The sequence below is a fragment of the Tetrao urogallus genome (assembly GCF_951394365.1).
Source record: "Tetrao urogallus genome assembly, chromosome: 3".
Lineage (NCBI taxonomy): Eukaryota > Metazoa > Chordata > Aves > Galliformes > Phasianidae > Tetrao > Tetrao urogallus.
Genome location: NC_136815.1, coordinates 80,222,412 through 80,237,566, shown reverse-complemented (window position 1 = coordinate 80,237,566; position 15,155 = coordinate 80,222,412). Strand labels below are relative to the sequence as shown.

The following is a 15,155-nucleotide window of genomic DNA, read 5'->3' as shown; positions in this document are numbered from 1 at the left end:
TTGTTTTTGTAAACCTTTTTTCCTTGCCTCTTCTTTCTTACTAAAGCGGTATGTCTAGCCGTTGAAGAAAGGGAACCTATTTGAAAGAGCTGTGAAGTTTGGTGCTTCAGGGGTTTAATTGAATTCCTCACACAGTGCCTTAGAGATGAAGTATCAGTATGCAAACTGCTCCTGTGACTGTGTGCTCTGGATGACTCGCACTACCTCTGAAGGCCCCACTGCTCTTAGTAGCAGACCGGCGAGCCAGGGAATTTGTCTGCACTGGGGTGATTCTTGCCTTGGAGATGTGTGTACAGAAACTATTGTGTGCCACCCTCAGTTTTTCTTACCACTGCTCACATTCATGCAGTGCTGGTTAACTTGACCTTGGTTTTAATGTTTTGAACCATTGAATTGAAGATGCCTAGCAAATCTCGATTCCAAAGAGAAATCAAAACAGATTTTCTAAGAGAACTTGGATGGTGACCAACTTTTTCCTCTAGAGCTCAGTGTTTATGTTGGGGAGAGATGAGGGGGGTTTCAGCCACATCCTGCCAGAAAGTTTGGTAGAGAAATAAGTACTTGAAAGAGGCCTGGTACGTACGGAAGGAAACGCAGCACTGCTTTTCTCTCATGTCACAGCAGTATTCCGGCTGATGCTTTCGGTGAATATTTTTAGAGTGTATGTTTCTCATACCCTAGAAAGATTCCAGTGTGACATTTGGTATCTATTGGTTTGCCTTCTCATTCTGATGTGTTTCTGTCGAAATTGTAAATAAATAAAATTCCTGTTCCAGAACTCTAATTTTCAACACAGGTCTGTAATGAGAAGTCAGATAGTTAACTGCCTTTGTCGAGCACAACCAGCCACGTTTGTGGCCTTGATATTTCAACATAAATTTTAAAATTCAATCCTTTTGTATAGGAGAAAAAATGAGATTAGAGAAAAATATTCACATCTCATATTGTTTGTTGGTATTCTGAGATTTGTCGCATTTCACAAAATATTTTCCAGGTCTGTTTCATTTGTAAAGATCAAGGTCATTTCAGGAATGGAAGTAAAGGGACCAGCATTTCTGATGATGTTGATCATTGTCCTGCTTAGTCCTTCCCTCACTGTTGAGTATCAAGGAGTTGCATTGAAAAACCACCCCCAGCACTTCAACTGTCTGGCATGGTACCAAAGCTGTTAAAGCTTCAGTAAGAAGATACAATATTTGCATGAGTATTGTTTCTGTTGTGCTGAAGGCGTCTGCAATTCTTGCTTTGGTGTCAGGTGGTTGCAGGCAAACGTCATTACTTCTAATACTGAGACATTTTATCACTTAAAATAAAACTTGATGAGTAACTGATTTTTCTTTTTTCGCTTTATAGAGTGCAGAAATTGAAGTAAAGTCAAATCATGATGCCCACAAGCAGTATTTTTGTTTGCTGTGCACAGGGAGTCCTCTGAAAGCAAGAGGAAATGGTTTTTCTTCAGACTTAGAGGCTCTGACGATCTTATCTAGGAGAGAGTAGCTGCACTATGTGCACCCTCTGTTTAGAGAATGCAACTGAGGAACAGGAAAGGGAGCATGTCTCTCTGCAACATCCTTACATATTTACTTAGTTCTCTGGAAAGACACTATGGAGGTCTCAGAAAAAAAATACAGCACCATTTTGTGTTGCAGGTGCTTGTGTTTTCTTAACAATTAGAGTAGTGCAACTGCCTGGATGCGTGCTTCTGTCGAACCTGTCTGGCCCAATGACAGATTTGTTAGAAGTTTCTGAAACTTGGTTGCTATTTTCCAGTTGCTGGCAGATTGAAAGTGTCCAACGGAAGGCCGTTACTCATTACTCATGAGTGTGTCCAGAGAAGGGCAACGAAACTGATGAGGGGTCTGGAGCACAAGTGTTATGAGGAGTGGCTGAGGGAGCTGGGATTGTTCAGTCTGGAGAAGAGGAGGCTCAGGGGAGACATCACTGCACTCTACAACTTCCTGAAGGGAGGCTGGGTAAAGAGAGGTTTGGCCTCTTCTTCCAGGCCCTGGAAGAAGACCCAGGACCTGGGGAAATGGCCGCAAGTTGCATCAGAGGAGGTTTAGGTTAGACGTGAGGAAGAACTCTTTCTCTCAGCGAGTGGTCAGGCACTGCAATGGCTGCCCAGCGAGGTGGTGGAGTCGCCGTCCCTGGCAGTGTTCAGGAGGCGTCTGGATGAGGAGCTATGAGATATGGGTTAGTGCTTGAGGTAGCTGTGGTAATGGGAGGACAGTCGGACTAGATGATCTTGTAGGTCCTTTCCAACCTTGTGATTCTATGATTCATTGAATTTTGGATCTGTATGCTCCCAATTCACTTCAGCTGAGTTTTTGTGAGGTGAACTTTGGTTTCTTGTGTGTAATACACATTTACTTGTTGTAAGCTTGTTTAGTGGATATCTTCCTTAAAGGGATGAATTGCCAGTGAAATACAATAGGGGTTCCCCTGTTAATGTGCTAATGCTCACCAGAGCTGCTCAAAAGCTTCTCTCTGCTCCTGTGTTTTTCCCCTACCTAGTATAGGAATGAAGCGGTTGCTTTTGAGATCTGAGGTGCTTCCTCAGAGTCAAATGCATGTTTTCTTGGACAATGAGAATTTTGTCTTGGGCCACTGACTTCCTCAGAAATGTCATGTCCTACAGAACCTGTTACTAAAAATGTATTCTCTAGAAATCTAATCTTCTGTTTCTGAGTTGTTCTAGCTAATTGTCTTAGGCTATGTGTTTCTAAGGAACTAACATCCAACTGTCAGGCCATTAATGGTGACAATGCAGAAGCCTCTTAAGAAAACAAATTTAGGTGGATCTTTGCGTTTAGGCTGCCAAAGGAAAGAGACATCAAGATACTTCTTTTTATCTGTTTTTGCATGCATTGCTTTTAATCTTTACAGTTATTTGCAGAAGGCTGACTAGCAATTGTGATATTTAGAGCTGGTATCATAACTCAGCCCTCTGGCAAGTTTTGGATTATCTGGTTAGCCAGTGTGTAAGCTTAGACAACTTTCACATCCTGTTGGTGGGGGCACTGTGCTAGTTCTTCTCCCTGTGGTGTTTTTCATCCTGAAGATGATGTAGTTCATTACCCAGGTTTAAGCTTACCCAGGCGTAAGCTTGGAGATGTAAAAGTCGAGATATCACATAATGAATTGTCTTGAAGTAGCTGATTATTCTAACAAACAGGTTAACATTCAATGCATGTATCAAGTGCTTTCCTATTACAGATGATAATCAGTGATTTTGCAATTAATGTAAGATTTGCCAAATTTCTGTTTGTGGCACTTTCCACTTGTTCCTTATCTTGTTTTCTATATTAAAAAAAAAAAAAAAAAAAAAAAAAGTTTATCATAACTTTGATATCAAACTGTGTTTACTGGAACCAGCAAAGACCATGTACTTCTGGAAAAGTACATTTTTCCTTTTCTGTGACTCAAGGTGAGGAGGGATTGTCATTCTACAGAGCAGCTCTGGCTCTAAGCTTGGTTATTTCTCTTCTCATTTTCATAAATGCCTGTTGATAGTTAACAGTGAATCAGCAGACTGAGTGTCAGCAATAAGGAAGGACAAATTAAACTGAGTACATGGACCTCACAGATAGCTATATTTAGTACCTTATAAAGATGCTGTGCTCATTCACAGATACTTTTCAAACCAAAGCATTGAAGTGTTTAACCAAAACTTGTGCCTACACCATTGAAGTGAATTCATTGATGCTTGGAGCTTCTCTGTTAGCCCTGTTCTCTAGAGAAGACGGAAGATGGCTGTATGAGGTAGGGATGTTGTCAGTCCAGCCCTAACCAAGTTTTGTCTGATCAAAACCAATTACTCTTGGATATGCACTCCTTCGCTATATGGTAGCAGTGCCTCTTGCACACACAGTGCAAACTCTCATTTGTCCTCTTGAGTTGCCTATGTGAAGCTGCCTGTGCTCCACAGGCAGGCCTGAATGTCGTGATGTGTTGCAGCTCAGCCAGTGGAAATGTCTTGGAACAGCAGTCTGAGCACAGAATGGCTTTCTCACTCTTCTTCATTCATCTCGCGTTCTTGATCAGTTTATTGAGAAATAAAGAATCCCAAGTTTACATGCTGCCCTAAAACTTAAGGCTACGTCATGCCTTCAAGTTTTTAAGTCACTCAGTTTTCTTCTGGCAGTCTTCCACTGTGTATCCAGTGAAACAAGACTTGCCTTGAAGAAAGAGTCACGGGCTTTATGATTCCTCTTTTTGGGTATGTCAGTTTAGGCTTCATCACCTCTGTAATTTCCACAGGCACCCTTGCATACTGTTGCCCTCCTCCAGCTCTTAGTGTCTGTAATATCTGCAGCTGCTCTGTTGGGCAGGAAGGGAAGTTTCCTCTTATGTGGGCATTCCTGATTTTTTTGTGGCTGCTGGTGCTGGGTTGAGGTTTTTTCTACTCACCCTTGTGGTATAATATATATGTAGAGTGGGGAAACATCTTGAGTATAGGACGTTGTGTTTCACGGGTGTTAAGTGCAGTGTTCATCTTCGCCAGGAAGCCTGGTATTAAGTACCTCTTAAGAAGCAATCTCTGTGCTGCGCACACTGCTGCTGCTTGCAAGCCTAAAGTGCAGGAGCACTCAGAGGCTACAGAAAAATCTAGCTGAGTTGAGCCAAGAGGTGCTGCTGGCTTCTGTGGTAGGTTGTAGGCAACCCATGAGCTTTGCAGCCTGAAAGGCAGAGGCAGGGTGAGCACCCTGGGGCTGAGATGCAGAGAGGTGCAGTTGCAGGCTTGCTGTGAGATGACTGCAGTCGGCTGCTCAGCTGTTGGAAGCTGTCAGTTCCTTTCCTTCAGGCTTGCATCACTTGAGATGAGGGGGCACAGAGAATTTTTTCTTACCAGGGCTAAAAGGGGAAGATTTCATGTTGCAAAGATTTACAACGTTTATGTGTGTACTAGTGAATGGTTTGGTGTAGGATGATGTAAAGTCAAAGTTAAGCTGCAGTTTGGGTAGCAGGATGCTGCTTTGTGAGAGGCTGTGTACTTTGAGTATTGCTCATATAGCTGCAGTCTGTTTCACCTAACATATAAGTCACTCAAGGAGATGTAAGGCTGAGTTACCAGAGGAATAAAACACAAACTGAAACACAGACTCACTGTTCATCAGAATGAAGTGTTTGCCAATGTTTATCACACCGTAGTGCCTAAGATACCTGTTCCTCCTTCAGGTAGCACGGTGAATAACTATGCCAAGTGAATTTTGGGTTTCACTGGTACATGCTAAGTTTTACACTGCAAGTCCTCTGATCTCTTTGAAACTCTAGAAACAGGATTAAGTGAGCTTTCAGATGCATTTCTTTCTAAGTAGCGATTTTACTAAACACAGCACTTTCTTCACTCTCTTTCTGCTTCTGTTTTCAGGGCAAGGCATTTCAGAGAGAGCATCAAATTTATTCATGAGTGCCGACTTACAGGTGAAGGCTGCCTAGTTCATTGGTATGTATAACACTGGCTAAAGAAACTAATTAAGGGTTTCTATGCCTTGTATGCTCATCTTCACTCAAGTTAGGCAGTACAGGGTTGGACAAGAAAACCACATTGCTTTATTAAAATGATGTTTCTATCTGTTATGCTGATAGCATGCTACTGGCTTTCTTTTTCTGATCTGTATGGCCAGAAAAACAGTATTTTGGGCTAAGTGGGAGTCATCTTCTCTGGAGATATTCAGGACTCACATGGAGGCTTTCCTGCTCTGTGAGGAATCTGCTTTAGCAAGGTGTTGGACTCCGTGATCTCCAGAGATCCATTCCAGCCCCTACAACTCTGTGATTCATCAGCTTTATGATAAGTTAGCACTTGTCTCATTTGCTGCAAAATCCACCTGAACTGAAGTACTGTCATCATTTGAAGAGTCTCAGAAGACACACAAATGTTACTAAAGCCTGATGTAGGGCTTTCGAGCTGCTTGACTGGGCAGCTGCCTGGAGGAGGAGCTCCTCAAGGAGCTTGAGAAATTCTTGGCCTTCTCTCCAAATCAAGCCTTTTTACAGGTCTTTCCTAACAAAATAATAATAAAATCTTTGACTAGAGCTTTTATTTATTTGTGGTTGTTAATCATTGTTTTTCTAAAGATTTCCATAATCCTAATAATCAATTTCTATAAACAGCTATTTTGATGACTTCAGTGATTTGTTATTAAAAAAATAAAAAGCCCTCTGAAAATAAATTGATATATTTATTTATTTTGACTGCTGAAGCATTCAAAAGTTGCATTTCTTAATAGCGAGTCTCTGATTGGAGAGATGCTGCTGGGACTATAAAGAGTAAAAAAAGGATTTTCCACCCTGGGTTTTTTCTTGCTCCCTGCTATTGGTTGTAGCGTGTGCTGCACGTTCAAGTGGCATATCTGAGTCTGTGTCTGGAATCTGTCATCTCATGATCTGAGCACTTATATGTGGGCTCTGAGCATAAATCTTCAATTTGTTACTGACTCGTGGCAGGGTGTGGACGAGTCATTCGGTCAGTCTCTGTATGTAAAATGCATAATTTGTCTCAATCCTGGTGGTGATAAAAAGTGTGTATTTATATTTGTGGCATCCTTCAAGAACATGAGATGGTTTGGAAATGTCTGGTGAAAGAATTTGATATAAATGCAGCACTAGCTCATTATACATACTTGTGATAGTAAGAGTTAAGAGTTTTTCCAGAGCAGGGAAACCAGTACTAGGGAATGATTCTTACTTTATCCCAGTGTCTCAGGAAACTGGAGTCCTGAGAACCTAAGTTACGCAGTGCATGGAGAACAGAAAGAGGAAAAGAGCTCAAACAATCAAACCTGTGCATTTTAACAGTTCAGTTAATTGCAGAACCTGTAAAATGGAGCTTTTATTCATGATGAGGAGGAGGGAGCAGTCTTATTTTAGTGCTTTCATCTGTATAGGCAAAAGACTGGGTGACTTATTTAGCTCATTCAAAATCAAATTTAACTTAGAAGTGTACGCTCTCCTCCCCTTTTGTGAACACTTTATGTTTATTCCTTCCTTTCTAATCTCATATGAATTATCATTCAGAACCCACTTTTTCAAACTTGTTACAGATTTGTTCTGATTCATTTGAAAAAGCAGTACCAAAACCCCCTTAGCTCCAATACAGTAGTATTTATTGTGGCAGTTAACACAGCAAACCTGCTGTGGCGTTGGTTGGGAAGTGGTGCTTTTAACTGTAATTGAAGCAGAGCAGTACTTCATCTATTTCTTGCACCTCGTTTTTCATGCAGCCTTGCTGGTGTCTCTAGGAGTGTAACGTTGGTGGTTGCGTACATCATGACCATCACAGACTTTGGCTGGGAAGATGCACTGTCTGTTGTCAGAGCAGCGAGATCCTGTGCCAATCCTAACATGGGCTTCCAGAGACAGCTACAGGACTTTGAAAAGCACGATGTTGATCAGGTATAACCTACAAACAAATGAAATGAGAAACAGAACTCTGAGTTGGTTGATGGGGCTACTTGTCACTGTTCTGAGGCCTGCCTGGTCTGCCTGACTCCTTGGGCTTGCTTTGTGGAAATGACTTCTTTGGTAAGCCTGCTACACTGGGGAGGTGCAGGTAGAACTAAAAGTATCAAGGAATATATGGGATGGGAGTGAAGATGAAGCTTAACATCCACATGCACCTGCCCAGAGATCCAGTGATCCTCATTGTACTGAAGACATAATACAACATTTAAACCTTTAGAGAGAGAAGATACAAAGGTGAAGGGCTCAGAATACAGCAGCAAAACCAACTTTTAGTTGGTATAAAGTATAAAAATATTCTTTTCCCTCGCATTCATTTGAATTAGTAATTAGGGAAGAAATCATAATCAGAAATCTGCCACCTGTAAATGAATTTAGGTTATCATTATGATCTATGTCCTCTGCCAGCAATACCTTCTGTAACTGAGACTTAATAAACATTTAAATGTGGAGAACGGTCTCAAAAATTTTTCTTATTTCCTAGCCTTTTAAGGCTTTGTAGGCTAGGATAATTAAGGAAACAATAGGACTGCAAAGTGATTATCGTAAAATGAGTTTCTTACACCTAAAAACAACATTCTATGCAAAAGACCTGCTCCCCATCAGTGGCTTCCACTTACGTTAACTTCCTACTTTGACTGTCCCTTCTGCTTGCCATTGCTCAGCCTATTGTTCTTTTGGCTCTCTTGGATTACACTTATTAAAAAATCAACAGCAGAGGCCAAACAAGAAATCAATTTATCATTACATACCCATCATTCTGCTGCAGAAGGTTCAGAGTTCAGAAATTACCATTTGTTTTGCATAATGCAGCTTGCAACTGTAAATATTTTGAGTTTTTTTTAATATTTAACTGAATGTTTCCTGGGTCGTTTGGAACTGGTGTAAATGGTAGAGTTAACTGATTTTTTAAGAGGCAAAAGTCAGAGGGGGACTTTCCAGACTTGTCTCCTTCCTCCCTTACAGTCATTTCTGCTCTGGGCAAATTGGTCTGGGCAAACAGCAATGACAATTAAGGCTGTATGCAAATAGCCTGATAAAGACAGTAACGTCTTTTTTTCATCCATGATGGACAGGACATTCAGCCTATTTCACTGAGGGGGAGGCAGTAGCTTGCAAAAAGAAATATCCACCTGTAGTCACTGGCTGGGCTGAAGTTTCTTACTGTCTCTTAATAACAACCACATCCTTAGCAGGTGTCTGTTTGCACACCTGATTTCAGTGGAATATTGCCATCTGCAAAGGGTGTGAACCTTTTTTTTTCTGATTTCAGCACCATCGGTGTTTTGCTAAGTCTATTCAGAGCGATATCCTGCGGGGTTTCTGGGATGGAGTCCCTTACTTCTTGATCTTACATGTGGGGTTTAGTCTCTAAGGTAATCACGTAGTTTGCAGTAATTCCAGATTTCCAGGTGCAGGTCTGAGGCTTCAGATTTTCCTTAGTGTTATTGTGACCTTTTAGGAATAGGAGGCAATAATTATATGCAGGTCTTGTCTCCCAGTGTTTAGGTAGATGGTCTTTAAAGCTAAAGTCTATAATCCTCAAACAGAATAAAGCTGTGGAAATTAAGGCTTTTAAAAATTCACAGGAGTATTATCTGCACTGGAACGGAGCAACTGTGGTCTGTATCTTTCTGCTGCTTTTGCGGTAAAGAGTAACAAAATTGTTCTGAATGACTTATGTAGATTCAAATCTTCAACTGCCAAAGAAATGACAGAAGAATCTGACAAAGGTCTATGGAACTAGCCTGGAATAGAGGAGGTGAACAGATGTGATTTCCTTTCTTCCTTGCAATGTGAGGTGGAGGTATCAACTGGCTGGTCTCAATCAGATAAAATCATACAACAGATACTTGTGGATAATGTTGATGAAAATAGATGGATTCAAAAATTTGAGGCAGAAGAAAAGCACTTTTTTTTTTTTTTGTATCAAGCACAAAGATATTGCCTCAGTCTAAAAGTACCTGAGATAAAAATTGCAGGAAGCTGAGAAAATCATGGGGAAGATGTCCCAGCATCATTGCCCTTCCCCTACATTGTTCCCTCATCTTCAAATGATCCTGGTACTTTGGTCATATACTAGTCAGTCATTCATGTCAGTAACATAGAGGATCATATACTACAGCTGCTAGATCTCTTGGTCTTTTTCTTCCTGCTAGTCACCTTTTCTAGTATCTACAGTGCAATTTCTACTTCAGGTGTTAGTCAGATGAGGATGAAAAAGCCATATTGGTGGTCTTTTAACCTTTTGAAGTTCTTTAAGGTTGTTGTGACTTCCACACATACTTATCTCATTGCTTGTATGTGCTTGCACAAGTCCAGGATGTCCTTGCCCAGTGGATTTTCCAGGATTATTCCAGTCAGCCAAGCTGTTAAGCAAGTATGTCATTTTAGGGAAGGTAAGGGATCTCAGTGGTTTCATATGTGTTCCTCTGTCTATGCATTCTGTGCTCCTTTTTTAGGATATACAATATTTACGTGTTTTTTTAGATTGCTTGTATTCTGAAAGGCTCTGTAGGGCTGGAGGGAATATTACTTGTGCATAAGTCTCCTGATATTGCTTCATCATGTTTTATCTGTCTGTTTAATCTCTGCAGTTCAGGCAGTGGCTGAAAGAAGAATATGGCGAAAACTCTTTTCAGGATCTGCAAGAAGCCAAAAATCTTCTGAGCAAGTACAAGGAGCAGGCAGAATTGCAGCAGAGTACTGGGGGAAGACAGTGGAATAACAACTTCTCATCTGTGCCATCTCTCTCATACAACAACTACACAACAGAGACCTAGTCATAGAAGGCTGAGTTTTTCTCTCTACCTTTGAAGAATATTTTGCCATAATTCCTATCCCATCTTCAAGACTTGACAGTAATCATGCAAACAATTGATTTGTAGAAAGCTTCTTGATGAAAATTGTACATTATGTGTGTGTGGATGAATGTGTTTAACACAGTTTTATAATTCCGGCAGGATCTAGCTCTCTGTACACTCAGAGACAAGATCCAATTACTGTGGCTGAGCCAGTCTGTCAGCCACAGCTGTTGTCCCTACATGGCCTGGCATTTGCTGTGAGGTTAGCTCAACTTCTTTTGTTGTAGGCTAGCAAAGGGCTCTGAGAGATGAACTCTAGTGATTCAAGCTTTGGCACTTTGACATCTCTGCACTTTTACTGTGGCAAATGTATTATTGCACCTGAAGAAGGGAACTCAAGTCTACAGTTCACAGTCCATTGGCAAGTAACACCCTGGAGATGGACTTGTGCTCGAATGCTAGGCTGTAAACTGGGGCAGGTTAGATAAGTACACGCACCTTTCTACCAACAGTAACAGCTAGGGGAGAAGTGGGACAGACAGCTCTGAGTAATAACATCTTCAACTGCCACAGTTGTACTTGCTTCAGTGCACGTGAGACAGAGCTGTCGGCAGAACTCCCGCAGACCGAGAGCACAAACTGCCACCACAGTTCAGCTGATACGCAGTGATTTAAGCCATGGTCCTCGGTTGTGCTTAGGGTCTCCCATCATGAGCTTCTCTGGAGCGTAGTTAGTCAGGTCTCCATGCCACTGATCTTCATTCCCTGTGGAACACATGCCTCTTCAACACACGCCCCTGCGCACGTGATAACGTGTCTCCAAAGAGTGGGCTTGGTGTGAGTGCGAGCACCTGTTTCTTTGCTTGTGCTGTGGTTTGCTCTTTGACTTCAGCTACCTCAAAAATGCTGTACTTGTCATTGTGGTTGTAAATGCAACCTTGAAAATGGCCTTGTGTAATCTTAATCTGGCACTGAATAATGTGCGTGAGTGCGTGAGGATGTGCGTGCTTCACATATATCTGTATCTGAGAAGTTTGTTTTCTTTTAAAATTGCCCGTGTTTCACACTAGAGTTGTTTGAATTTGACTTTCTGCCATTTACAAAGCACCCTGTATTTTGCTGTGATCAAGTCAGGAGGAATGCATTTGTAAATTGTTTTCAGGTAGGTTAAAACAAGAGGCCATACACTGCCCATGGTAACACAGTGTGTTTCTAGAGTGGAGTGGCTGCCTGACTCAGGTGCGTTCTGAGAGTGTAGCTTCAAATATGTCACCACAGATGCAGGGCAGTGTATTGGGTTATGATGGTGTAATGGGGAGGGCCATTGATGCTGAGCTAACGGCTCCTTGTCTTTGGCTCAAAGGATGAAAGGCTTATTTTTCTTGAAGATTGGGAAAAAAAAAATCTGAATAGTCAGGGTATTGAAAAACAAAAACAAAACTCATTTGTTTCAACTTGTGATGTATATCATGTTAAAAGCTGGGCACTGAGCGAGAGGCAGTCAGCATGCTAAATACAGTTGTCATCTCTGTCAGTTGCTTTTGGTACTCTGACCCTCCCACCCTGTCTCAAAATTCCTCTTTATGTGATTTCCTGCTTGCTTTGGGTGGCAGTGAATTCTTTGGATGGGAGCAATGCTTTTGGGGTCAAGTGAACTCTGGCCTTGTTAAATATTTTCATAACATGTGTGTTACATTTTCTGAAATACAGATCTTGTGTATCAATAATAGTCGAAAAGAGAAAGGAGTGGGGTGGAACAGGCCTAACCATTTCATCCAAATCCAAGCCTAAATCAGAGAGCTCTCATTGCACAAGTGCTTTAAGTGTACTGAACACAGCAGGAGCAGGAAAATCATACTGATGTTAACAGTAAGCTGTCGGGCATGAGAAAGGTGCTGGAGTTTTTGTTTTCAAGCTTGTAGCTATGAACCACTACCTGCTTGGGATATCCAGCAACCTATGGTCTGTGTTGGCATGCTAACAGAAGTATTTGGTGTTTCTCAAAGAGGTTGGTCTGCAAGTAGGTAGCTTTCAGGAATTCCAGCACAGCAGCGCCCGGGTTGGCAGTACCCCCTGTGCTCTGAGAGTGAACATGTTAATTGGAGAACTCTTTCTGTGATAACAAGGTGAAATACACATTCAGGATGGTGCTCCATTTGCTCAGCCCTCTCACGGTAAATTAGTAGCATAATATCCGCTTGTCCCCGGAGGATAGCTGCCAGAAGCATTGTGCTTATGCTCTTGCAGGATCCAGTCAGTCCATCTCGTAGGGGGCTCCGACAGTATGCACCCTGTAGCAGTTTTTATGCTTGTCCTTGCAGTAGTAATGGTGTGAGTGTTGATAAGTTGATAAGTTGGCAGGTTTTCTGTTCTGGCAAACACAAGGCAGAATGGGAGATGTGCTACTGTCTATATGTCCGAGGTTATTCTGTATTGGTTTTTTAAAGTAGTTTCATTATCCCCAAAGAGTCAGTCCCAGAAACGGGACTTTTTTAAAAACTGAATTTGTATTTAGGGCCATATAGCCATATCAGTGTGCATTATGCTGCAACTGGAAAGCAGATACAGGGTAAAGCAGGAAGACAGAGGGAATGCCATATTGTTGTTAAGCAGACATGCTTCTTTCTTTTTAAAAGACAGGAGGTATTTTCTGCAGGCTCTTGCTCCTGCATCTTTAGTGGACTCTTTGTATTGCATACCTCATTTCAGGGTGACAGAAGAGGAATGGCGGTCTGAGTGAACTTTAATCTGTTTCCTCTGTGTAGGGAGCAGAAGGGCTGTTTACTCTTTTATTTCCATAAAGTGCAGAAGCGAGAGTAACTACAATTCCCACCTCTGGCTTTTTAGGAAGGGAAAGGAGCAAACACTGAATACTTGACAGGATTTGTCTTCCAGCCAGCCTTTCAGTGGCAGTTTGCAGGATATCCAACTATCTGGAACGTGACTAGACCCCTGTCCACATCTTAATAGTTGGCCTTTCTGGTGTAGATGATGCATTCAGTTATTTTGTTTCTGTACTTCAAAACATTCTTCTCATTGTGATGTTCACTGGAAAATGTATAAAGTTTATAACACTTTATTGGATATCCAGATTTGAAATGTATGATCTTTTTTTTTCTTTTTTTTTTTTTTAAACTTGGTATCTGTGTGTGATTATAAGCAAATGCTTACTGTTATACAATGTAGGTAATGGGTAAATGCATTAATTTTTATTACCCTGATTTTTAACCTGGAAAGAGTTGCTTCCTTGCATCTTCTGGTTGACTGGGAAGATATGGCAAATCATGTTTGTTTTTTTTTTTAAAAGGACAATAACAACATTGGTTGCTATAATGGGCACCTTCTATAAGGAAGTCAGTGAAAAATTATAGTAATCCAGCTACTTTGAAAGCTCTAAACCTGGTAAGCTTCTCGATTCCGTCTTCCTGTTCCCGGGCATCTTAGCAAAGCCTTGAGTGCATTTTCCAAATGTTTGTATTTAATACGTTCTACAATTTTTTTACAAATAAAAGTAAATGTTAACACCTGATCTGCTTGTGTATTTCTTGAAATAAGTAGCAGTCTCTGATAGGCTTCCAGTCACCGTTTGTATCCCTGCAGGTACAGTAAGCATAACACTGACCGGTTGGGGTATTCAGATGACTTTCCTCCTGCACACAGACTGACTGACATTTCTCATCTCCTCACCAGCTTCATCCAGGTCAGTTCAAGAATCTGCAGAACAACAATCTCTTTGATACTAGTCCCAAAAGACTTGTTGCTATCTTGGTGGTGGTCCGTCATCGCAACAGAATATGTAGGAAATCTGTTTATTTCTTTGTAATTCTGAAATACTTTATTCTGTACAAGACACTGCTTTGGGGCTTCATTAGCCGCAAAATCTGGCTTACATGCAGCCAAGGCTCAAAGCTGTCTGAGGAAGCTGATACAAGTGGTAGAAGATGATGCTAGAGCGAAAATAAAAAGCTAGTGTAAGTGGGAAAAAGCCCCATTTAAATTCTCACAAATAACACTGCATTTCTGGTTTGCTAGAATTACCCTCTTAGCAGAGGTAGTGTCATTCAAACCATCAAAAAAAAAACCCAAGCCCCAACATGAAAATGGAGTCAGCCTCAGAAGCCAAATGTGATGGCTGCTTTACTCATTGCTGAAGGCTGAGCTGTGATCGTGCAGGGGATGCCCTCACCACAAAGGCACCGTGTCCAAGCACAGTGAGGTTTGGGGCTCTTCTTCCCGTCCTCTCTTCCCCCTGCCAGCTCTTGCTTGCTTCTGGGCTGCTGGGTACATGTGGATATTTCCTCTGGGATTTTTGACATCCAATTAATAATACTCTCAGCTGAAGCTCTAATACCTCCATAGATAGCTTTGAATGTGTTAGATGCCCTTTTTTCAAGATGTTTCGTTTCAGGTTCTTCAGTGTAAGTGCTATGGCTTTTAAGTTCACCAGGGTATTTCAATCCCCCTTTAATTTCTCCGTAAGACTTCAAATTCAGTGCAGCCTGCTATGGAAGACTTGTATTAATAATTTCCTCATTTCTCCGATGCTGTGTCAGAAATACATACTCTAGCAGCAGTGAGTCAGAGAATGTCTTTAAAATGTGATTGCTGTCAATTACAAAGCTCTCTTCTGAGTTTTAGGGGAGGCTTCCTTCCATCCCCAAGGAAGAACAATTTCCAAATGAAAAATGCACTGTCACTCGGCTTCTTTCTGACCCCTCAGCACCTCTCTGTGGCAGTTTTTATCCAAATCAAATGTAAAAATTAATTATGCTGCAACCCTGATGCCATACTATTGATCCCAAGTGCACATTTTGTCGTCTTACAGTGTTGTATATAACTGTTGTGAGTTCCGATTTGATTCATGTAAAATTGCCCCTCCACACGCCG

At 41.4% G+C, this 15,155-nt stretch overlaps 1 protein-coding gene across 1 annotated transcript in view; it reads left to right on the top strand.

The window, feature by feature from the left end:
- DUSP22 (dual specificity phosphatase 22) overlaps window positions 1–10,247 on the top strand; it is a gene marked incomplete at both ends in the record, with an annotated part of 38,363 nt that extends 28,116 nt beyond the window's left edge. Inside the window, 3 exons of the mRNA XM_079533738.1 lie at window positions 5,372–5,446; window positions 7,227–7,398; window positions 10,062–10,247. Coding sequence (XP_079389864.1) covers window positions 5,372–5,446; window positions 7,227–7,398; window positions 10,062–10,247 — 433 coding nt within the window. The remainder of the gene's footprint in view (window positions 1–5,371; window positions 5,447–7,226; window positions 7,399–10,061) is intronic.
- Window positions 10,248–15,155: the final 4,908 nt, after the last annotated feature.